Raw genomic sequence first — 25763 nt, forward strand, 5'->3', positions numbered from 1 at the left:
TTTTGAGAATGATGTTCACATGCATGTAAAATATCCAACAAATGTCTTTTCCAGTGGCAGCAGGGGTAATTGCTTTTCTGAAGTTGTGTAACATTTTCCTCCTGAGAGTTTCCTTCTTTGCCTAGAGAATATTCACAGGGAGATTTTTACTTAGTCATTTTTGGACTAAGTATTGGTATGCTAAGTGAGGTACAAACACTGATGGTTACCAGTGCCGCCAGTTGGTCTGTGCTGCAGAAAAAAATGCCGAATAGTCTGTGGTTAGTCGATGTGTTTGCAGCACCGAGGCTCTGCTTGAGCTAGGGACTGACACGGTGTTACGGCTTCCCCAAAAATGTGGAGCCCTAGTCTGTATGGTTCACGTGGAAATACGACCTTTTTTCTTTCATTACACATTGGAAGGAAGGATGTCAGGAACATTTCTACAAGTCTGTATTCTGCCCAGAAGAGACTGGACTGAGTCTTAGTTGCCACTTAGTGAGCTGAGTTTTAGTTGCCACCGTCCGCCTGTAGCAAGTAGAAGCTCATGAGCTCTTTCTTTCTTGTGGGCCTGCCTGCAGGATTTTCATACCAACCCCTTTCTCTGCATCGCAGAAGTCCTAAAGTAGTCCAAAAGCCATGGTCTCCTGGGACTTCTGGTCTGCTGACACAGGGAGATGTGTTGGGGAAGCGGTCTGCCTGCCCAGATTTTGTTTGAACACCTCTGCTGGACACCTCATCGCATCTCATTTACTTAAATGAAACCACAAACCCCATCATGACGAGATGTCCTGCGCTGTGTCCATGGAGAACAAAGGCCCAGGGACTGCTACAAAAAGGACAGACTTTTTTGGTGGCTAAGTTCACCAGAACTGTGAAGTTTGGCTCTTTGTGCATTCTCCAGTTTCATGCAGGTCAGCGCCTATTGTAACACCAAGGCCCACAGAGACCCACCCACACAGGGTGGAGGGTTTCTTGCACCCCTTGAAGTCTTTTTTGCTCTTTTATAGAGAGAAATGAGCTTCACACATTCACAAATAGCATGCTCTGCAGAGGCTGCGAACCATCATATCAGTTTGGAAGGTCCCTTCTGAGAAGGAACTACAGTTTATACTCCGCTGCCATAAAACTCCCTTTGACCATAAAAAGGTGACATGAAAGAGCACTTTGAGGAGAGAAGGAGTCAGTTAACAATGCATTACAGTAAGGAGCAGCCAAGGAGCGTGTCTGAGAGCTTTCAAGAGCATCAGCCAGAGCCTGCCTGAGTAAGAACTGGCACAGTTCCCCAGAGTCAACGGAGGCATGTGACTTTGGTCAGGGGAGGATCTGGTCCCTGGCTTGGGTTCACGAAAGAGGAGCCCAGGAACTGAGTCTTATCAAAACCTTCCCATTAGCAATAACTGGAATGGGATTTCATGGCTGGTATCAGTCTTAATAGCCAGAGCTGAGCAAAAGAGCAGATAGCAGGGCTGGTTTTTCCTAAGAAAAGCTGTTACATGTGGGTAAATTTATTTGACTTAAGTAGCTGACGAGAAACACGGCTTACACTCAGGCAACGCATTAATCACTGAAAATGTGGCTTTCAGAGAAATCAAGTAATAGGTTGCAGTGATTTGCTGGCTGAGGTCTGAGTTCCAGCTTTGCTGGTGAAGCATTGTCTCTGTGGTTGTTCAGGCGAATCCTGCTTTATTCTGTCAATTAAGAGAAATAAAGAAGCGCACATATACAGGTGCTGCAGCATTTCCTAGGCAGTGGAAGACATCACTGTACTTGTGTTATTCACTCTCAGCTGGGATGGTGACTGGAAGGGCTTGGGCTGGCCTTGGACCTTGTGTTACACCCAATGTGAACATAAATTGTCTTTTTTACAAAACTGTGAAAAAGGACTAAGTCTGGAAATCATGGCAAAGTGTATGCTGAGCAAGTGTCTGCGGGGAAGCCATCCTCTCTTACTCAAGATTTCGGTATGTATCCCATGGAAAGCCAAACAAAAATAAAGTGTATTGCTTCAGTTTTACACCATGTTGCCATAAATCTTCTCTCCATGTGAATTATGGCGAAACTGTGCACAGCTACTGAGCTGCTTCCTTAATACACTTGTGCTGCAGATGGGCTTTGTCTGCACATGCTTTGGCAGACAGACCTGTCCCTCATTTGGATTTTATATAGAATATGAGAAAAACAAGGGGTTTTTTTTAATGTACCTTGTTGGCTTGCTTTTATAGCTCTCTTTTTGTAAGTTAATTGCTGTATTTTATATCTGCATTTTTGCTGCACTGTGTATTTCTCAAAGTCAGGGTGATCAAAAAGAAACACTGGGCAGGCACAATAAGGAGCCAGTCTAACAAAGACCCCTTTGTGCAATTAAACACAGCCGTGCCATAGCCTTTGCTGACTCAGGTCTTCAAGATATGGCACAAATTCTTCAGAGTTCATGTTATGACATTGGCTGAAGAAATCTGATTAAAATTTTTTTTTCTAGCTTTTCCCAACAGGAAATTGTTTTTTTTAATTAATTATATTTGCTTGACTGTATTACCATTACTTTCTACCAGCACCGACCTGCGAGAACAGTGTTGATATATCTAATCCTACACAAAATGTTAAGCAGCTTTTACACCCCCTAAACTGTGACTCTTCTGACATTTATGGGTCAGAAATAGCGTGTCAGAGAAGAGGGATTTGACCTGCCTGACCACCTATGGAGCTGCTGCATCTTCCTGTGAAGCGACCTCAGGCATCAGCTGAGCTATAGAAACTGTCCATGTGTGTGCTCCTAGCCTCAGTGAATTGGAGGTGAAGTGCCTCTGCTTGAATTACCTCTGTCTGGGTGGAGCTATCCTGGAGGCTGTCTGTCTGTCTGAATCCCAGCATTGTAGCGCTAAAGTAAGGGTAATATTTTATCCTAAGAAATCACTTTCTAACTCAGCATAGGGATTTCTGTGTCTGCTTTGCTCCTAGGAGGCAAATATTTCCTCGGGTGTACTCCTCTGTTTCTACTTTTGACATCTTTAGCAAAAGTTTCCTTAACATATGATGTTCATCTGAAACCAGTATAAAACTTTTCTTTTTTCCTTCCCTTCGCATTTCCTCTTTGCTTCCCTTTTTTCAATCACTAAATGGCCATTATGTATCTTTTTCAACACAATAGTCATGATGGAGTTTGAGAGTTGCCTCTTTGCTGAAGCTAACCAAAACCTCAATAACTCACCAAGCAGCTCCGAGCCAGCCGCCGTCACAGCCCAAGTCGCTGCTGCGTTACTGCAGACAGATACAGGTTAATTATCACTCTAAATGTTTCTCCTGTTACTGTTTGCATTTCCAAAGCATTTCAGCTGCCTTAGGACCCTGAATCACTCCTTTCCCTCTCACACAGAAGTATTTTCTCAGTTCAGTAAACCCTGGTCTCTCCGGCACTGCCACCCGCCACCGTGTCCTGGTGCAAAGCGGGAGGTGGGCTGGGGGCGATGGCAGCTCTGCACCAGGTGGAAACAATTAAGGGGAAAAACCGTGGTCTGCACTGGATGAGTTACTGCTGATAGCTGCCAGATAAGCTAACTTAATAAAGTGCTGGCTTAATTAAGCCACATTCTTTGCATCTTGCCTTTCCTCCTGCCTGTCTGGGGCGATGCTATCAAGCAGCTACTGCTTTTCAAGATGGGGCAGGGGTGCCGTGCTCGTGCACTGCCGTGTGTCAGGCACCCTCGGGGGGGACCCGTGGGCAATGGGACATGGGGGTGCTCCTGGAGAAGTCAGCTCTCCTCTCAGTCTGCAAAGTGATGGGCCACAGAAGCCTGCAACGAAGGCAGATCTGCTGGTTGCCTCGTCATGGATGTGTTTATTGGTATCAGAGGTTTGACGCTAGATCCCATCTTCTGACATTCAGTGGTCCAGGAGCACCTCGACCTCCAGAGCAGAGGGGAGTAGCTCAGTATCTTCCCGCTTTTCCTGCAGCTATCATTCAGAAAAAAATGGTGACTTTGCTTTGAGAGTCCCTATCGCTATGGATTTTCTTACAGGTAATACAAAAGCTAGACGTTACAGTTTTCGAAATCGTGGTGCCCAAAGCCCTCTGCGCATTTGGGCTTGTACATGTTCCTGAGTGAAGACTGCATAAGAATCAGAAGTTGCTATGTTTTTAATAGCTGAAACACCCCATTAAAAGCTGTAACAGAGAAGTCTGCCAGAAGTTTCTCCTTTTGGAAACCAGATTTAAAGTTAACGGATCAACTTAATTTCCCCTTAGATCCAAGTTTTAGTGGTTGAGCTTCTTACACAGCTGTGTATTAGTTTGTGTTTGATGCATGCTCACACGTACAGCTGCGTAGCAACTGCCTTGCTGAAAGTTATTCAGTAGCTACAATTATCAGTGGGGACCCCCCTCTTACCTCTCATTATGTATAACGAGATTGCTGCTGTGCAACGTTGATTAGACATGTCAACCTGGAGCTGGATGTCTGAAAATGAGTATTGCTATTAAAATGCCTTTGCTAATGATCAACTCATGTGTCAATCATTTTGACAGATTTCTCTTTAAGAATGTAAAAAGCTAAAGCACGCAGGAATCCCAGGGTTAAAATGTAATATTCAGAGAAATGGGTATTGCTGTATTGTATTTCCTGTGCATTAACCCTAAAGTAGCAGTTTCCCTGGCCAAATCATTCTGATGTCTGAAGCTTGCTGTTGAGTACAGGCTGTGCCAATACAGAGATCTGTAATCTTGAATTGGGAACCAATTATCATGGGGAATTGGTTTCTGGAGTGTGACCCTGAAAGCAGGGTATCTCTCCTCTAAACCACTTCTTTAGGTGTGATTTAAAGCTTTCATGATGTGGAAAAATCTGCAGGTATTTGGAGAAAATATTTCCAGATCTCCTTACCAGTAAACCCTGGGAAAATTGGAGATGGAAAACAAGCAAATGATTTCTCAAACACATCTCATCTCCCTGTGGAACTCATTGCTGCAAGAAGCTGTTGAAGAGACAGATTTCAGCAGGGTCTTGGATATCTGCCAGGGCAGCACAATTTTCCAGTTGCTTTAACTGGAGCAACCCCCAGCAAGGCTACGCAAGGCTGTGCTTGCTTCAAGGTTCCAGGACAGTATCTAATGGCTGTAGCTCAGCGTATGATGGGTTCTCAGTGTGTGGCTGTAGGAGAGAGGTTTGATCAGGGCAAGTAGTTTGGCTATCAGGAGAATCCAGCAAGGCAGATAAAACCACAATTTAGCTACAAGAAAGCCAACAAGTCCAGCCAAAAGCCATTGCCAGCCAAGCTGAGAGGAGAGGGGCAGCTCCTGCAAGGTTCCCAGCAAGTGAGCCCTTACCCAGGAGCAGGCTGTGCCAGCTGAGGTTGGCATCTGCTGCCACAAGCCACTCCAAGGATGGGAGTCCTAAGGGTCCTAAGCCTGAAAATGAAGTGGGAATTCCCAGGAAGAAGGGTAGAAATTATGAAAGCTGCTGCTCCCTCTTTCTGTTTAGTTCTGGCTGGTACAACCCCACAGGTTGGCATCTCATGGCAGGGATGCCTTCCTCTCCCATCTCCCAGCCCTCTCTCAAGCCAGGCTGCATGTCCCTCTGAAGAGCAGCTACAAGCAAGCCTTTATCAGCCTCTCTTCTTCTGCAGACAGGAGGAGATGAATATGCTCTTGGAAAGCCATCGGCATGGCTTGCAGCAAATGAACAGCCTCCCTGATGCACCTTTGAACTCATTCCTCCTGCATTTGTTTGTCTTGCAGATAAAACTTCACAGCAATGTTTGGAGAAAAGTCTAATGAGGGACCACTGTTTGCATAACAAAGCAAGTCTTCCTCTTCAGATGTTCAACCTTCATTAAGCATAATTTATATTTCAGCTAATCTTTGGAAGAGGGTAAAATGTGGAGCCAGAGTTTGTTTTTACATAGTTTGGAGTAGTGCATTGTTTGTTTTAAGTGGTCAGTTGCAACTGATAGTTGATTTAAATTCAATGTAATGGTGATTTGTGATGGCTGCGTGTTGTCCAGGGGAGTGTTGTGTCATTGACTGCCATGGTTTTAGCACTCTTCTGCGTCAGTTATTGAATTAAAGGATAAGACCAAATGGATGGTTTCCCATTTTGCTGATATTTCAGCATGTCCACAAGGCATGAAAAACTGTGAATTTGTAAAATACAGGGTTTGGCCCCCCTCAGACTCACGTCGACTTGATAAAATAGCACACTGAACAGCAGTTTGCTTCTCTTGCGGCAATCCTGGTAGCCACCAACATGGGACACTTTGCAGGTCACCAGGCCCCTGCAGCAAGTAGTTCTCAAGCCAATTTGTAAAGGCTCCTCAGCACTGCTGGGACTCCTGGTGACTTGATGTGGTTTGCTGCCTAGAAAGCAAACAAGCAGGTATAGCTGAATGCCTAAGTGTCATTCCAGGCCAGTGTTTCAGAAACATTAATTTCTCAGCACTGAGACTGTTCATATCATAGGCACATAAAAAGTATCTGATCCTGTTGACTCTTTGCTGCAGTTTTGTCCCCGTCTATATAAGGTACTTTCCCTTGCTCTAGTTGAAATACCCAGTATATTTCACTTATCACATTCCAGGTTTATTAAAAGATGAGAAATCACTGATAACATTTATCTTGTGTGTACTCATCACTGAGACTTACCCCTTTCTGCAAGTTTACATTGTAATGACAGATGTTTGAAAACGCCCTTCATCATATCATGAAAATTATGACCTGAGTTGTGTATATGGACAGCACCGAGGTGCGCTGCATCCTTTCAACACAAGGGAGCAGCGTTGGGGTCAGCGTTTGGGTAGCCAGTCCAGGTTCCTGAGGGGGCTGGCCATGCTATCATTTAAAATGCCTCATGGACCGAGTGGTAGGTTTCCATGTTGCATTCTTTACTGCTGATACCTTCAACTGCAAAGGTCAGGATCCTCATCTTGTTTGGTTCATCGCATCCATGACCTACCTATGACTGTTTTTAAAGGCAGCACCAACCTTTAGAGAATATATATATTTATTCATTTATTTATTTTATTGTTTTTCAGGAAAAAATGCTGTAAGGGTTATAAGTTTGTTCTTGGACAGTGCATCCCTGAAGGTATGTAATTTCACTGTTCTTACCCCTTGTGTCCCCATGCATTTGTCTTGGCCCGTTTGCCCTGTTGTCCATACTGCTGGTTTGGAAGAGCATCCTGATATAACCACAGGCTCAGGCGTATCTCATGTGTCAGTGGAGGAACTGTTTCCAATAAATTGTTGGGAAAATAAAAAGATCAGTGTCTTCCAAAAGTTTTGCTTAGCGTGCCAAGCCTTGATCCTCTTCTAAGTACACGTGGCTGCACAGATCTTGTACCGTGACCTGCTGCAGAGGGACAGATTCTGCTCTTGGCTAGGTATGTGGGAGCACTGTGTGCAACCAGGAGGACACCCTTCCTTTCCTGATGGCTTTCCCCATGTACCCCTTGGATCTAGGACAGCTGATTTGGCTTGTAAGTCAGCGACAAGAGACATCGCCAAATGGCATCTCTCTTCCACCACCTCTCCTGGTCATGGGCATGGCTTCATTGTCACCAGGGGCAGAGGGAGAAGGAGAATTACCCAGGACAGTTCATGCAGTAGTGAAAAGGGAATGATCCCCTCCTGGCAGAGGGGAGCTGCCTGTACACTTTGCAAAGGCAGTACTGGGGTCCCAATGCTCAGACTTTGCTGCAACAAGATCTCACTTAGGAAAAGCCTGAGCTCTGCTGTCTTGACCCTGGGGGAGGCCTCTGTTGGGTCTACCCAGCCAATGGCTTCACGTGAGCAGTAACAATGTGACTTCTTCAATCACTCCCACCACTTTGTCCAATTTGGATGAAATTGACTCTGAAATTATAGGAGCAGAGGAACTGTCAGGCAGAAGCAAATGGCCAGAGATGACAAGCCAATAAACCTTGTTTGCTCCAAAAAGCAGGTTAAAAAGTTGGTTTATGGTAACATAACCTTCTATTTGATGACATATGGAAAGCCTCAAGTTGACCTGACGGTTTTCCCAGTTTGGGTTGGTTATGTTTTGAAAAGAAAAGTGACAAATTAACATACTGGAGAAAATCAGCTGGGTTTTGAGTTACAGTCTCCAGCCGACAGGGATTGTAACCCAAATTCTGATCCTGCTGCTTTGCTTTTTTTTTTTTTTAAATTTGTATCTTCTTTGCTGCTGGCTGGAAACACTAGAACACTGGTTGCAAAAAAAAGGTAAAAGAAGAAAAAAAAAAAACAAAACAAAACAAAACAAAAAAAACCCACATCTTCTTAAAACCAGAATTATGCTTTTGCTCCTTCCTTGCAAAGAAGCAGCTCATGGTGCCTGCCCAAGCACCAGGAATCTGGGTAGGGTTTGGGTGAAGTCCATACTCACAAGGAGTTCCTTGTTGCATGGTTTTGCAGTGAGTTTTGTCTGTGTGTGTGTGGCATGAGATGACAGCTCCAGTGCAAGATGGACACTTGGAGGATTTGATTGTGCTGTCTTGTAGAAGTCAGTTTTGTACATAGGAGGCAGAAGCCCTGACTCCTTTCACAGTGGAAAGAAGCCAGGACTCTACAGCCTAGCCTCCAGCTTTCCTATGGATTGTAACAGTTTTATATGCTGGTTATTCACTAAATATAATGGATACAGCAGGAAAAGTAATAGGAGAAAAAATAAAATGAAAGCCATGGCAATATATTATTTATGACTTCTGATTTTCATCTCTTGAGGTTTTAGGTGATTATGAAAGCAGCTTTTATTATGTACCCACTGACTTCACTTAGTCCTGTCTATTAACTGCATCTCAGTAACCTGAAAGTTTCTGCCACTAACTGAATTTCTCTGCTGGCTGTGGCTTCTCTCCCTGTGTATCTCCATTCCCCCTTTTTCAGCTCAATCTCGATTTTGCCTTGAACTTCAGAGGCCACAGCAATTGCTATAACATCTGAGACAGTATTGGGCCATCAGTATAAGAATGAGAAACATGATTCAGTGAAGCACTTGTTTCACTTATTCTGTTACAAGACATCACTTGGCTCTTCACATGTTGTTTTGGCATAATCTTGACAGAGTAGCTGTATGAAATGCATATCTTGACACAGGCACATAAATACATTACAGATGTGAGTTTATTAGAGCACATCTGTACCTTTTAATCCAGTACTGGCAAGTCAAAGCCATGAGAAGTAGTTCCAGCCCTGTCTTCTCTGTGATTTAGCAGTGGGTGCAGAGAGGAGGGTTGGGAGAGGGATAGACCCTCCCTTGTCCACCCTCTTATGGCTGCCTCCGGAAGACACCGATCTCCTTCTTGGACAGCTGTTATCAAACCAGACTTTCCCAAAGGGTTGTGTCTTTGTCCATGTCCATCTTTGGTTTCTGTCCTGTTATTTCTCATCTGCCCTTGAAAAGCAACAGAAATCAGTGCAGCCCAGATGAGCCCATGCCCCCAGGTTCTGCATTTCACTTGCTTTGGACTCACCTTCTTGCTCTGAGTTTCAGCTGCAGGGGCAGGGAGCAATGATCCTCAGAAGACATCGAGAGGAGTTTTCTTTGTGCGTCTGATTCCCCCTGTAGCATCTCTTCCTGCTCCATCTGACCAGCGAAGCAGGTCAAAAAAGAGCTCCTCACCCTTTTCTCCTGAATGATCTCCTTCTTCTTTGCTTTGGAGACTCACAGCTCCAACCATGTCCTGTCTTATGGCATCGCCAAGAGTAAAGCAGGGACAGATGTAGTCTGGAACAGCTTCTTTTGGAGTGTACCCTCCCTACCACTGCTTTGTTCCTTGAGTTTCTTGGCTGTGAATTAATTCAGAGCAAAATATGACAGGCAAACACTAGTCAGATCTGCTCTTCCCTGACTAATGCTATTTCGGAAATTTCCTTGGTACAACTTTCCATGCTACATTGTCATTTGTGAGTTCATTGAAATATATGTAGAGATATTTGTTATTCTGCTTAGGTTTTTTGTATTTTCCTAAAGTCTGGAACAGTCTGATCCTCACCATGTGGCTTTGATTCACCCTCAAAGCACATTTCCTAGGCTGGCCTGGCAGACAAGGGGCTTGAATGTGGGAGGGCACGTGCATCCTTGGTTCTGCAGAGCACACGGAGGTGGTGCAGCAGCTTTTCCCCAGTTTCATCCCAGCTGTGGGGACTGTTCCTGAGGGACTCATGCTACCTGGGACCAAAGCCCTGGGGGACGCACAGCTCTGTGATGTGGGACCCGCCTACAGCCATTGTGTGATTTGTGTTGACTGTGTGGGAAACACCAGCGGGGAGATATCCACCTTCTGGACCCTTACCTAGCTTTGTATGAAAGTAAATGGAACAATGGTCTTGATAGAGCTCTGTTAAGGTGGATGTGAAAACTGTATTTAAAGACTAGTTACATGAAATATGGCAAAAGAGAGATGATCAAAAGATTAAAAAGAACTGGCGTTGTTTATTCTAGGGAAAAGGAGGCTGAGGGGAGATATGATAACAGTGAACGAGTGAACAGTTAACAAGTGAAAACTTGCTGCAAGGGGGAAAGTAAACTATTCTTTATGGCCAAGAAGAAGAAGACAAAAATAATGGGCTTAAATGGCTTTAAGACGAGTTTGGATTAGATATGAGTAAAAAGCTTTCTATAGGCAAGGATATTTAATCTTGGGAATAGACTGCATGGTGAGGCATCTCCATCCCTCAGGGATTTCCAGGTGCAGCTTAGATGAACGTCTATTAGGAAAGGTTTACACATAGCTAATCCTCCTTGTGGTGGGAGATGGTCCCTGCCAGTGCTGGTTTTTATGATTTTATTAGGGCACATTTATTCATGGAAGTGCAGGGACGACAGAGCTCATTTTGCCTCCACTCTAAATAGGCTGAACATGGCACAGGCCAAATGCAGCATCTGCGTGGCCATGCTGGCTAAGAAGCAGGCATATTCACCTCAGTGCTGGGCATACTAGCCTGTTCTCCATCTGATCTTATTTCAGTGGAAAATGAAAATTGCAACCATGCCCAGGAAAAACACCACTAATGCTTTGTATTTGGGAGTATTTAGTAGTGCCAAATGTAAAGTGAGTTTACAGCCCCGGCACCATGTAAAAAGCCCAAACTAGCCCCCAGTCTGACTATGTTTGAAGGAAAGGGGCATGTTTTTCCTCCGTGCTTGTGCAAGGCTTTCCTGGGGGTATTGGAAGGGATCCTGGCACTGCCATTCACCGCCACAGCACTGACTTCAAGAGTTAAAATCAACACAGTTGCGAAGTAAGAAGGAAAGGATGCCTGCTATTCAAAAGGTGACAGGCAGAAGGGAGGAAATGCTTGGCACCATTACAATAGTATTTTTGGGTCTAAGGGGCTCTGGTGTGACATACAGCAGCTTGTAAGTTTCATTTGCTGCTTTTCTGTAGCTTGGCACGCTGTCACTTTTACCCCGGTGCTACACATGTGCTCTGTATACTTTGTACAGCAAATGTGTTTTCATTTGCTTTACCATCTATTAGTTCATTTTAATTGTTTGGAAAAATCATTGTACCCAGAAATGTCTGCTAGTCATTAGTGTGAGTCAATAATGAGTTTGGGGTTTAATTATTTTATACTGTATATATGGAAACACAGTGCGTTGCTGGGAACTCGATCGAAAAACTTAGGTTTGGTTTAGATATATTTGGTCTGGAGCAGGGACAGCTGTAGACCCCCAGTACCCAGTGACTGAAGGGTCATAGTGACAACCATGTGGATGCTGTGTGCAGGACGATGTTCCTCTGAAATGATCACAGAAACTGCCACTTGCTTTGGCATAAAACCCAACCTTCAGCAGCGTTTGCCTGAGCTGGTTTTGAGACTAGATGCTGTTTCAGGTCCTGTCTTCTCCTGACAAATGTTCCCCATGGCACTGAAAAGCCCTTGCACCCATTGCCAGGGTATGCCCATCTACCCCCAGCCCTGCCACCAGCCTGATGCCAGGGGCAGGGATGCAAATCAGACCCTGTTTTGCTCTGGTATCCCCTCCCTGGACTTCAGCTCTGCTGCTATATGGCAGTGAAATCAGAAACAGATTCACTGTCCTTTGGGTTTCAAAAGACTGGGACTTCAGTCTTTTGGGATTTCACTGACAAGCCCAGCCAGCAACTTACCATACCCTAATCTGCACATTGCTGTTATTAAGAGTGATGATGGCTTTGTAACAATGTGTTCTTTGCTAGAAGGGTTATATCTGGCTTTGAACAATTACTGTGTGATTTTAATTAACTTTTCCTCATGATATACTTTCCGCCTGGATTTGGCAGTTAGCCTCACAGTGTTTCACAGTATTCTGCATAGGAAATGTTGCTATCAGCATTTAAAAATTTGTGGAAGGAAACAGAAAAAAACTTTTAGGTAACTTAATATTTCTGTAAGAAGAATTCTTAAATTCTGCAAACTGGGAAAGTGACCCTTGTTTAAAATCCAACTTTAAGAAATAGTCTAACTGTTTGTAAGGCTGTGATTAGCAATTACAATTTTACTATAATTCTTTGCTTATGTCTTATGAATGTTTTATTTCTAGGTTCCTTCAGTCTTTAAGAACAATGTAACTTGACTTCATAAATTAGCAGAGAGGTGAAATATTTGCGGTCAAAGTATCATCCAGCTACTGCCATTGGTATTTTTCCTATGTTTTTCTCTCTCTAGACTATGATGTTTGTGCTGAAGCTCCCTGCGAACAGCAGTGCACAGATAACTTTGGGCGAGTCTTATGCACTTGCTATCCTGGGTACCGCTATGATCGGGAGAGGCACAGGAACAGACAGAAGCCGTACTGCCTAGGTGGGTGGAAGTGTGTGTTGAGCTCATGTCTGGTTAATGATGTATCCTCCTCCCGCAGGTCTTTTAGGAGTCCATTTAGATCTGAAACCTTTCTTATTCTCGTTACTATTACAGAAGAAATGTGGGGTTTAGCTGTGCTAAGGATTGCTTACCAGAACTAGGAGATCTAAATCCCCTTGAAATTATTAGGAGGTAGTACCTAAAAGAGACATATGCACCCAAACACTTTGAAGTGTTGGGCTGATGTAATTTTCCCTTTATTAATTCCTCCTGCAGGTTTTGAGCCATATTTGGGGTTTTGGCCTGAGACGAGGGACATCATTCTAACAGTAACCCTCAAAGCACTGTAGCCGGGCTTAATTATGAAAATAAATCCTTGGGCTTTGATTCAGACGGCCAGTGTCTAATTCAGGACTGATCATTTACATGTGGTCCTTGTGTGACTAGTCCTGCCCGGCCCTGGGTGGTTTGCTGTGCCAGGGAGCCAGGGTTTGCAGGAATGAGCTTTGTGAGCTTTTCAATGCAAAAAAAAATGGTGAAGCGATGTTCACCGATAAGATGCCAGGTGTGTTAATAATAATAATAGTGCAGCTTGCACAGAGCTCCATCCCAAAGCACCAGCAGTGCTGCAATTGCTGATTTATTTAACCACAAAATCTCCTGATACCTTTAAAGGAAGCCTTTTGCTGTATTTGAGGTCTGCAGCTTCTGGGTTTAAGACATTTTGAAGTTTTGCTCCTCTCCAGATATCGACGAGTGTGCCACAAGCAATGGGACGCTGTGCTCTCAGATCTGTGTCAACACCATGGGCAGCTATAGGTGTGAGTGTCACGAAGGCTATACCCGGGAGGAGGATGGCAAGACATGCACCAAAGGAGATAAAGGTATATGCTAGTGGGGGGTTAAAGGTCCTGGGCCAAAGGGCCGTCTAAAAGGCTGATCTGTCATAAAGAGGAACTGCTCCCTAAGCTACTTGGAGCGGGGGAATCCAAAGCTGGGATGTAGCTGATGCTCCTTGGAGAGCTTGGGTTGTTCACTGTGGAGAAGTCCTGTTGCACACACTCCTCCTCCCCAGTTCATGAGCTGCACACACACAGCAGTAAATCAGCAGTCACATCTATAAAGAAAGAGCAGAAGCACATTGAAGGATATGGAAAGCATCTTTCCCTGGAGAGGTAGAGTGGCTGAACAGTGAAACCTGCCATTACAGCTTCGGTTAGACCACTTCTGCTGGATCCATCTGCTAAAAGCCATATTTTGCTCCCATACCAACCTGGATTATACCTAGTTTGCAGTCCAGAGCTCAGGAGACATAGGAAAAAACATTTGCCAAATGCTGACCCTTATAAGCCATCATTAATTTCATCTGTTAATTAAATTATTTTCAGTAACTTTAATTGGTATTTACATGCCTACATCTGAGATTAGCAAATGGCCCTGGGGTAGATGGGTAGTGCCTCTGGGCACTCAGAGGCTCAGAAAAGGTGTGCCTGGGAATTCCATGCGCTTTTCAAGCATTGCTTAAATCAATTGCTGAATTATGTTGAGTAACACTGAATTCTGCTGACCTGCAATTAGTTTGTATGTCTCCTGACTGTGGTCAGATTTTTTTCTTTTTTTAAATGAAAATTATATATGATGGGAAAGGGGTAAAAGTGAGGGCTTGTTCTTGCTTTTCACTCTTGGTTTCTAAGTATATATGTGTGCTGCGTATAAGTGATTTTAATGTTTTTTACCTCATCTGAGTTATTAAATTACAGCATTTAGAGTACTGCAGATTAAATACTCATATGACAATTTAAAAAAGATAAGAGGGAAGAGAACAACCTGTACTATGGAAAAAAAACAAACCTCTTTTGATGAATGGTGACTTAGCATAAGTTCATCAGTTAATGCCTGAACACATGTATCAGTGGGTGCTCCAAATCCCACTGGATGGCCAGAGCAATTTATAATTTTGATTTTCCTCTGAAAATATGTAACTGGAGCCACTCCATTAACTGTAATTGTTCCTTGTAGTTTTCACATGCTTTTTTTCCTTATAAGTGTGGGGAGGGTCATAAAGGAAAGAGATATAACCTATATAACCCCCCTGCAAATAGTTTTTTTTAGTTAACTTTTCCAGTGGTTCGTTCAAATTTCCTGACAGAGTGATGTCCAAAGCTTTCAGAATAACGGACCATTCAAAATATTCAAGGCTGTGGAAATAATTCTAATATTTGAAAAACACCAATTTTACTCTGAGCGTTCATGGCACATAAAAATGTCAGTTCCAGTAGTTAATCTGGAATGAAATACTCACCATCTCTCCACACATTTCCCAAATCAGCTGTGCGAAGCAGAGAAGGACACTTTCTGCTCAGTTACCCCGCTGAACTCCAAGTTAATGTTACTAATCGCCAGACCTCTGGTGCAAATGAAAGAGGAGTTGGCCATCGCTATTTCGCGGGGCTTGTGTCCGTAACTCATGCCAAAGAAAACCAAGGTTTTCGGCAGCCGTGAGGAACAGGCTGTAGCAACGCACCACCCCGTGGTCAGCCCCAGCCCTGCACCGCCCCGGAGAGCACCGCATCCACGCTGGAGTGACTTTCTAATACACGGATGATTTGCTTTTCACGGTAGCTGGAACTCTTAAATTTTATTCTAAAATTTAGTGTGAGAGGCATGCAAACACACGTATCCCTCCCCAGATCTAACCATGTTGCATGTTTCCCAAGAGTTACTATTCACATTTTCATCATGCCATGCCTGAAGGCTGCAATCCAGGCACTTTTTTTAGCTCTGTAAGTGGGCTTGACCAAGAGCTTTGTTTGTTAGTGGGCACAAGAAGAGGGAGCATTTCTCCTGCATCTGCAGTCGTGTTGCATTTGACAGAGACAATACCACTACATGCGCAGAAGGAGGCGAATGAAACCATCTCAGCAGGCTGAGCCCAGATAATACAACACAGATGATCAACTCAACAGTCTCCATGCAAAGACCGCCTGCGGCACAGCTCCCTGCAGAGCTCTCCCCCGCCAGCATCTCCTTCTCTTCCAGCATCAGCAAGATAGAGTCTTCGAGCACATGCAAAGAAAACACGTTGCTCCCTTGTGCAGATCTCTTATCGATAGGCACCATGGGGCTCACCGGTGTCTCAACGAGATGAAAGGACCCCCGTCAGGACAGCAACATCACATGTGAGCTAGACTTCGTGCTTTGGAAAGCCTTCATAAAATGGGGCTGGTTTAAGCCTTCTCCAAAATAATTTTAGTTTCCTGGTGTAGGTCTGTGCAGTGGAAAGAGGCTATGTAAGTGCCTTGCTCAGTGCTAGCCAAACTGACCCTGGTAGGTGACCTCTGTTTCTTCACCGTGCGTGGGTGGCTCCATCTAATTGCTTCCTGCCCCCTCTGCCTGTCCTAGGTGGCTTCTGGCTTTATCCATGTTTTATTCTGGCTTTATTTGTAGTTTGGTCCTAATACAGGATCGGATGGATGGGGGCAGAGCAAATGTTTGATGGATGACTCCCTCCCTGGGCAAATCATCACCTCTGTCTGCTATGAGTTAGGGGGATTCCACCTCTCTCCTGGGACATAGCTCATGCTTGCTTATATGACGCTGTTGGACTTCTTCCTCTGACAAGTCAATCCAACTGGATTTGCAGAAATCCCACTGGTATGATATTTCCCAAATATTAGCTGACAACCCCTCCCCGCACTCATCTCCATGGATTGTTACAGCTCTGTTTTATCTATACTTGTCAGCCCCGTGTGCCACATCCTTCTGGAAGATAAACTGGATTTTATAATGAAACACGAGGCCAAATTCACCGCTTCTTAATCTGCACATAATTCCACTGATTCTAGTGGGATTGCATTAGGTTTCAAATAGCAGAGGGTCTGGCAGTTTCTCCCTATGACTGTATGTTGCTTTCAGCAACATTTCTTAACACAATGTGTGCATGTTATGAGGGAACTCATTTGGTAAGATAGCTTTTAAAAGAAATTTTGGTTAAGACTAGTACCAAACCCAAACTTTATTGGAGTTTGAAAAAGAAAGGCATTTTTTCTAATGGCTCTATATGTGTGCATCTGTAAATCCTACACAGGTGCAAAACTGGACATGTCAAAACACTGATTTTTTTAAAGGAAGTTGAAAAATTGGAGAGGGAGGAAGAACTCCCATGAGGGAGACACAATAGTGTCTTGTGGTCAAGAGAAAACTTACCTTTTAGAAATATCAAGAGGTATCTTGATTACAGCACAGCAGTTCCTTGTTAAGGGGAAAAAAACCTGCATGGTGCAGTCTTTAATCTGTCAGAGAAAGGTTTATGGGCAAAGAGGCTTTGGAAAGAGTCAAAGGCAAAATGATTAACATTAGAAATACAGCAGTGAGGAAGGAAACCAGCGGATGCTGTGTATTCAGGTATCTTCACACAAAGGCCAGAGTCCCTCTAGGAGGTGTTGTGGCCAAATAATCTTGGAGCTAGCATAGCTGCGATTTCGTGAAATTCTATTATATGTTATATAGAGTTCATCAGAAAACCCCAAGTAGTACCTTTTGGCCTTAAATCTTTGGGCCATCTGAATACAGAAAGCTGTTCAGGTATTACCAAGCCATGTGCTATCAGGAAGGGCTGGAAAGCTCAAACAGCAGTGTGCTTACTGCCATAAAAATGTTAAATAAATTGTGTCTTATTGTAATGGCATTGGACTGCAGCTGTGGGAGCAGGCAGTTGATGAGTGGGGAAAACCCCCAAGCCTTTGCCTCCTAATCTTCTGATCAGTTCAGTGCTAATACCAGTCGTAATGCTGCTGGTCATTCCAGCATCTTGCCCTTACAGCCCTCTCCTACCTGACTAGGAGATAAGAGAAATTAATCTTTGTCTTCTAAAAGCAAGCATACCTGACATGGCATTATGTCCAATGGACTAACGTACCAAAAATCAGTTTTTCCTAAATTTGTGCATCAGTGTTCCATAGATGACGATCTGATGGATGCAATATGCTTTATTGGACCCTGCAAACATTTAAAGTTAAGTACCACATAATATCTTTAGTATTAGAAACTTCTGTTTTTATTTAAAATGATCCAGATGTTTTCAAAATCAATACACATTTCTGAAAAGATGAAGGACGTTAAAGTGTGTGTCCAAGTGAGAAGTATAACACAATAGCTAAACACATTGTAATTGATCCTTTTTTGAAGATTTTGAAGATTTGCTGGCTTTAACCAAGAACACCTGCAGAGTTTTTCCATAGCAGGATGTGCTTTGAAAGGTCTGTGTTCAAATGTGTCAAGTAACCCTGCCAGGTAACAGTACAAGGCCACACATCATATGCAGAGCCTCAATACACGTGATGCTTCTCAACAACTATACATGGAAGGAAAAAAGCTCATCTAGAGTTTGCCAGTATGTGTCACCCTGTGTTTTGGAAACCACATTTCTCTTTAAGCGGACATCTGTTAAAACAATGCTTGTTTGACTGCAATGCAGAAGCGCTTCACTGTGTTTGGGACTGGGAAAAGGACAAAAATAACATTTGCAATATCTCTTACAGTTTGAATCATTTAATGAAATCTTGAAAAGATCCCATTCATGCATAGTATCAACAGGTGTGACCCTTTCTCTTGTGTAGATTTAAATCCTTGTCATTGATCTCAATCCCCATCTCTGCTCAGGCTGATTCCATCACATGGAGGAATAACCAGCGATGACAAAAAGCAATTTGCACAAAGTGAATGAAATGACCATATTGTGAGGGATTTTACTGTAATTTATAGCATATGAAAATTTGCCTTTTGGGGGACTGTAAATCAGTTCAGATCTATAGGCTTAGTCTACCCTAAACACAAAGATAAAAGAAGGGGTGTAAACTTTTCCAGGTATTAAAAAAAGAAATTCTTTGGAGCCTCTTAACTGGAAACAGCTGCTTTAAAAACGAGCTCTGAGCTGTCCCTGCGACGTTTCTTAGCCTTACATAGCAATTCGCAGTCAAAGCATTAATAATGGCAAGATTCTCTCCTCTTTTCACCGTCTGGAGAAATGTAACAACTTTCAAGTTGTTTTTGCAATCACTGTATTAATTTCTTTCCTTTGGATCTTTATATTTGTGTTGGAAACTGCTTTCTTTCAGCGGGGCTTCCTGAGAAGTCTGAAAATGTGGCAAAACCGGGGACATGCTGTGCCTCTTGCAAGGAATTTCATCAAATAAAGCAGACAGTTTTACAACTGAAGCAAAAGGTATGAACGCTGATCAGCCATGTCTTTACCAGACCTGCATGTTTTATGACAACTGAGGTTAAATTTAAGTGTTTGGAGCTGTTGCTGCCATGTGGCTCTTGTGGCCATAAAGATGATGGCAATATATTTTTAAATCATGTAGGAATGGCATCTCTTCCTTATGCTTCTGTATTGCTTGTAAGGAGACTGCTAACCAAGCTCGTGGAGCTGCGTTACCAAGCTCATGGTAACAGAGTCTGGCAAACACCCATCTCAGTCTCAGCACAGGTTTCTTGGCAATCTGCGCTGGCCTCAGCTTTTCATTCATTCTGAATGCACAGGATTTTGGACTTGATCCACCTTTAGTATAAGCAAGTGCAAGACATTCTGCAGATGTGGGAACATGGGAGAACATGATTTTGCATTAATAGGGTGCTGATACAGATTCTTGCCAAACAGGAGGTGTGTGGCTAAACAAAAACATCACTAGCTTTGATTCTTTTAAAAAGGAAAAACCCTCAGCAAAACCTTTTTTGTTTTCACCTGTGTCCTTACAATTAGAGAATAATGCACTTAAAAACTTCCCCTGGCCTTTAACTTTAACTGCTCCTATATGTGGCCTCCTTTTGCACTTGAGTAGCATTGAAATAACCCAGAGGCCCAGCCTAGAATTTGGAGAGGCAAGTGCAGAGCTGCAGGTGTAACGCTCTTTCTGGTGACATCTCCTTCGAACATTCAGGTTCTTTCAAACTGAAATGTTCTGCAGGAATATTCTTAGCAATTCATGTTGACAGGCTGTAATTATTTCACCCAGGGTGCTCATTTAATTTCATTGTGGCAAAACACAATTTGGTGTATTCACTTGTTGCATTTAATATTATACATTTAATGTAATTTATATTAGGAAGAAAGAAATCTGTTTCACTAAAATGAAAAACACTGAGGTTAGATAGTCTTTATCTCAAAAATCTCAAATGTCATGTTTTCCTTCTGAATCAGCATGAAGACAAATGTGAAAGTAACAGAATTTAATGTGTGATGGAAATTCTGTTTTTCAAACAAATGGTAGTAGGCAGGCTAAAAAAGGATCTGTGCTTTTGGGTGGCTGATTGTCCAGCCACGCTCCATCATGCTGAGCAGGCTCACACTGACCTCCAGGGAGGGATCTGGAGTCACATAGTTGGCCAAGTGGTTTGCTGCAAGAAATGATGGAAATCAATGGTCTGAATTAACAGGAAGTTATCTATGTCTAACTTCCACTGTTAGGTGCCTGTGTTCAAAACTCACTCCTGGAAAAATAAGACCAATTGATAACTGTCACTGTGGGCAGTTGTACAGTAGCTGTGGCCAAACTAGGCAGCTCAGTCTTGCCTCATAGCTAAGTCCTGTCATGGTCCATAGCCTAAATTTTCCCCAAGTATCTTCCTAGTGGGACTTGATCTATTTGGCATCCTCAGGCGGAGCCCACTGGGTTGTGCATCACACAGACAGAACTGGAAGAGATGCGCCCTGATACCCTCAGCATTTTTGACCCCACAGACAGGAGAGCTTTTGCCCATGCTAAGAGAAGATCTGGCCTCGTGTTGCTTCTCTGCCCAGGGAGACATGAACCCCCATGTTTCACCAGCCACTCCCCATGGCCAAGTTCTTCTAGGGAGGACATCACTCAATATCTGTGGTTGAAGCTGTTCTGTTTTGCACAGAAAAATTCATTTCTGTCTGCCAGAGAGACAGTTTATGGGAATGAGTCTTCAGTCTTGTGGTTAAGGCTTTCAGATTTTATGAACTCCATGCAAAATTATGTTTAGCAGAAGAGCCTGTGAAGGATCCAATCCAGCAAATGCTACAACTGGGAACTGGGGTATGCTTCTGAAAGTGGGAGCTGTGGGTTTGTGTCTCCTTAGGAAAGAACGGGGGTGAACTCAAGTCCTGCTACCTCTGGTACCTTTTTGGAGGTTTGCAACATCCATTCCAGATCCAGGACAGAGTAGTTCCAGTATCAGGAACAGAAAGTCAACTTGCACGGTCGTCCAGTGGGATGCACTGTCCCAATATACTAGGGGCCTGTGGGCAGTCCTAGGTTGATCTCAGACTTTGCTGGAAGGAAGAAGAGTGGAAAGCTGAAAAACTGGGGGAAAGATATCTGACATGCTGACACACAGCCAACAATTTAAAAAAAACAAGTAAGCTGGATCCTATTGCACAGATGTGTTTAAACATCTTAATTAGAAAGCCATGTTCCACATCACTCCTGTCAAGCACTGTCAAAGTCATCTAAAACACAGATCTCTTAGAAACTACCCAAAACTCCAGATACAGCATGCAACACAGCATATGGGAGTCTTGTTTCTAGTACTGCCTTTCTTTAAAATTTACCCTCGCTAGTATTTGCACACACATGGAAAAAAAATTATTTTGCAAGGGCCATTAAGATTTGGAGCTGTGGATGGAGAAAGCCAAGGTCACCCTGGACCAGGATCCTGGTTCATTTAAAAGGTGAAACAGAAATTGGGCCAGCAAGTATAGCCAGTCCCTAAGAGGATGTGACTCAACATCAAAAACACATGGTTTGGCCCCAGTGTATGTAACAACCATTTTCTTGCCAGAATATATCAAAGAGCAGTGAGCTAGACCAGAGCCCGGGTATTTGGCACTCCTAATGTCTGCCTCAAGCCCCGCTGACTCAGTGGGGAAGCATGTGAAGATGCTTTCACAGCAGCTATGTAATTTCTTTTTTAACTTACTAAGTTGTTACAACAGCCTTGATGGCAGGAACAAGTCAATATTTAAGCAACAGAAAAGAATACACTTCCAAATCCTCTTCATGATGAGTCTTCACCACTAAATGCACCTTTTAACTCCAGCCTGGCCATTTGCAATATAACCTGAAGAGTATTCATGGCAGGGACTACAGACTAAGTGACCTCTATTTATCAGCTGGGATAGCAATAGAGCCCCAAAATAGGATCTGGTCAGAAATTTAAGTGTAAGCTCTAAAGAGGACATCAATTAATCTGTCACTCAACTGTCACCACCCCTAAGGAGAAACACTCACTGATGACACTGAAAATATTCTCACAAAAACTGCCCGAAAAATATAATGCTCTCAGGTAGTCACAGGATTTAACTCCGTGTCTCGGTTTTAGCATGGCAGCGTTGGCACTGCAGAGCCCTTGCTTGATTTGTGTCATGTAGTGGAAGTTTTGCAGCATGGTGCTCCTTGCAACCTACCATTCGTACCCAGCCAGGACCCTGCTCTAGACAGGGTGGACGTACCTCCAGGAAACAAAATTTTTTAGTGTGCTGACCGGAGCTGGCCAGTGGACCTCCCCGTGCTCGACCCTGGCCAATGTGGCTGTGAGAGCCCTCACCTACTGAATTTTCCTCTTCAGGCCTAGGTGTAAGTTGCTGTGGCCCATGGAGTAGCCCTTTATCTTCAGCAGTCCCACGCTTTGGTCTGTGCTGCTATGGCTGGGATGTTGGCTGAGAAAGCTGCAGTGTCATTGGTAAACAAAGCAGATGTTTTTCTTCAGAAAACCAAAGATGACAGCCCACCCCACAGCAGTAGGTGTGCTGGAGCCTCATTTTCTATGTGACCTCAGAAGAAACACCCTCTGTGGTTTCTGTGAAGTGCTGACCTCATTCAGTCACTGATTTCTGTGGGGGTGGAGTAAATCTACCAAATTCTTGTAAGACTTACATCAAGTCACTTAATTTGCCTTAGTGCAGTCATCTTGTCTTTGGAACAGCAATGCTTTCCAAAACCTGAGTCACAAATGGCTGATAAATCCTTGTATTCCTGTCATCGCATTTTGAATTCCAGTCTGAAAAATCAAACGGATGTTTCAGAAATGCCACCAGGAACTGTCTCAGCATTTCTGACTTTTCTTTCTCCCTTTTGCTTCCTTCAGAACTCTTCTGTGCATCCAGCCCCAAACTGCAAGCACTGCTGGCCACCCTTAAATTGCATTCCTTATGTAATAACTTGTTTGCCAAAAGAAATTTGCCCAGTTATAGTATGTACTGCAAGTGCATAGCATTATTTTTTTCCTGTGTGTTACAAACATTAGGTTTGCACTAATGGCAGGAGGGTGTATGTCAAATAATTACTGAAACAAGTAGGAGTGTTGAGAACAGTCCGGTGCAGGGAATTCCAAATAGCTGATTAAAAGCATTGCCAGATAGCCGGAGTCATTATGTATTTATTTATTTATTTAATAATTTAATCACTTAGTAAATTATTAATTATTACTCATTTATTAAACATCATTTATTTAACACAGCTCTCCCATGCAAATGTTGCAGAATCAAGCATCAAATTATACAGTGAGCCAAATTCATTCAGGGAGCAACAAAGCTGACCCGGGGATAGATCTTCCCTGGTATTGCTGAAATAGCTCTTCAGTTCCGTTTGGCAGAGCAAAATTCCGAACACTACATGCAGACACTCACCACTAATAAAATTCTTTCCTCACTTCAGACCAGCCTCCTGGCTTGCCATCTCCCTTCAGCTGCCTCTGGAGAGACTAAAAATTTGCAGAATATTTCTAAATATGTTTAATTATTAAATATATTCAATCTGGGCAGATTAATGTTTCATGGATAATTAAACATCCGATGTAATGGATAATGACATTTTAAACTATAGTGTGCAATTCTCCTTACATTCTCCCTTCCTTTACCTTTGTGTCTCTATGCAGAGCAGATCCAGACATCTGTCGAGCTAAATAGTATGGTTACAGGGACAGATCCACAAAGGATTTGGGGCTGTCATTGGGACCCATGAAAAGTTAGTGGCTTGTGCAGCAATTGAGAACTTAAATATCTAAGCAAATGTTGCCCTGAGAAAGGGCAGTAAATGAATAGCGAAAACTTCAAGTAAGGAAAAAGAGCTTTCCTGAGAAGATCCAAGCAGTTATGAGACTTACATTTTTGACAACTTGTTGCTGTATCTCTCCTGAATTTCTCCCACTTTCAATTTGGATTGACTTGCAGTATTTCCACAGTGACTTGAAAAGTGAACAGCCTCACACAGTAACATTTTCTTCTGATGATTTCAGCGAAGGATATAATTAAACTTTTTATATTTTCCTGAAGTAATCAAATATACTGTTTGTCCACATGAAAGCTTAAACAAGAATGTCATTTACCCAGCTGAAAGATGAAGGGCTTACAGTGATTTTTGGTTTTGGCAGGTTGCTTTGCTACCAAATAATGCTGCTGATCTTAGCAAGCAAATCACTGGTGAAAAAGTGCTTGCATCTAATGCATATATCCCTGGCCCCCCAGGCCAGCCTGGCCAACAAGGCCCTCCAGGTAAGATACAGACCAGAGGGATGTGAAAGTGCAATAGTGCTATGAATAAAAATAATAAGCTTCAATCTTTCAGTGTGATAGGATTTCATGTGTTTCATATTTTGATTGTTATTATTATATTTGCATTTGTGCTAAATTTAAAAAGAAAAACTTTCTGGTTATTATGGTCAGCCTCTGCCAACTGTCTAACATCATCCATTGTGTCTTAGTCTCCGTGTGTTTCTTGGTGTGCAAGGTGTGTTTGTCCTGTATGTGTTGATTTTCTCCCCCTCCGTGGGATATCTCACCTGCTTCAGTTGTCATTTCCTGTATTTTAACTCTGTCTTAAAACACTCTCCATTTAATTTCAGGAATACCTATTGCTTTAGCTCACTGTCATTAGTAGAGCAGAAAACGTGCTTTTAGTTTGCGAGGGTTTGTGCCAATTGTTTTATTTTTCCTCGTCTGGTTTTGCAAGAATTCATTTGTTCGCTTTATGTTGTGTTCCAGATTCAAAGGAATCTGAACAGTAAAACTCCACTCACACCTTCTTTGCTAAGGTATAGCTTGAAATAATGAGAAAAACAGAGTTCCTAAAGCTCTAACTTGAGCCAAACACCTTGCAACCAGTAGCCAGTGATGCTAAAAATTTTGCAAACTCTTGAATGCATATCTAATTTTGGGTTAGTGATAGATCCAAGGAGATTTAGCATTGTGCTGGGTTTCAGGAATATTCTTACAGAGGACTGGCAGATATTCCTTAGGAGGTTTGATTTACTCCCCACTGAACTGCCCCCCCATTTATCCTCACTTTTGCAGTCTTGCTTTGATTTTTGAGTTTTTATCTCATTTTCTTGGAGGATGAGTATCTTCAATCTTCAGTATATCATAAGTGCAAGGACAATATGGTTAGAGACTCTGTGTCAAACTCTGAACTGTACTGTGTGTCGCCTTGCACTCTCTCTAACGTAGGCCAGACTCTGAAGGTCTTCCATCTGGTTTCCCCATCACTGAGCTGTCCAAGGTACTGTAGAGTTATCTGTTCTGCTTGAAAACCATCCCTGCTCGCCTCCTCCTCTGCCCTGTGCGGCTGGGTCTTCAGGAGGAGTCCGAGAGGTTTGTCACTGAACTTGATTTCACTTCTTTTGAAAACCCTAACTGTACATATTCTGTCCTGCTGAACTTTTTTACTCTCTGCCTTTCGAAAATTTTCTATGTCTTTCACACGCCCTTGGTGTGAAGACAAGTGCTTTCCCCTCTAATTATAAAGCAATTCAGCTAGTGACACTTTAACAGTCTTTATTTTATGCAAATTTTGTTTCAGGTGCCTGATTTTCTGTTTTGCTTTTCATAGTGTTTCTCTTGAGCTAAACATATGCTTTGTTGCCTGTGTGCTTCTTAAAAACTAACATTCTCTGCTTAACCAGCAGAAGCTGAAAAGGATATCAAGCAAAATGGAAGAACAGAGCCTTTTTTGCCCCTAACACGTTGGCTACTGTACTGGGC

At 43.1% G+C, this 25763-nt stretch overlaps 1 protein-coding gene across 2 annotated transcripts in view; it reads left to right on the forward strand.

Moving 5' to 3' along the window:
• CCBE1 (collagen and calcium binding EGF domains 1) overlaps positions 1–25763 on the forward strand; it is a 100311-nt gene that overhangs the window by 68159 nt on the left and 6389 nt on the right. For both annotated transcript variants that reach the window (XM_049795851.1, XM_049795850.1), the window contains exons 3-7: positions 7006–7058; positions 12626–12760; positions 13507–13644; positions 18877–18983; positions 24158–24278. In XM_049795851.1, the coding sequence (XP_049651808.1) occupies positions 7006–7058; positions 12626–12760; positions 13507–13644; positions 18877–18983; positions 24158–24278 (554 nt within the window). The remainder of the gene's footprint in view (positions 1–7005; positions 7059–12625; positions 12761–13506; positions 13645–18876; positions 18984–24157; positions 24279–25763) is intronic.

The sequence above is a fragment of the Accipiter gentilis genome, chromosome Z (genome assembly GCF_929443795.1).
Source record: "Accipiter gentilis chromosome Z, bAccGen1.1, whole genome shotgun sequence".
In the NCBI taxonomy this organism is placed as follows: Eukaryota; Metazoa; Chordata; class Aves; order Accipitriformes; family Accipitridae; genus Astur; species Astur gentilis.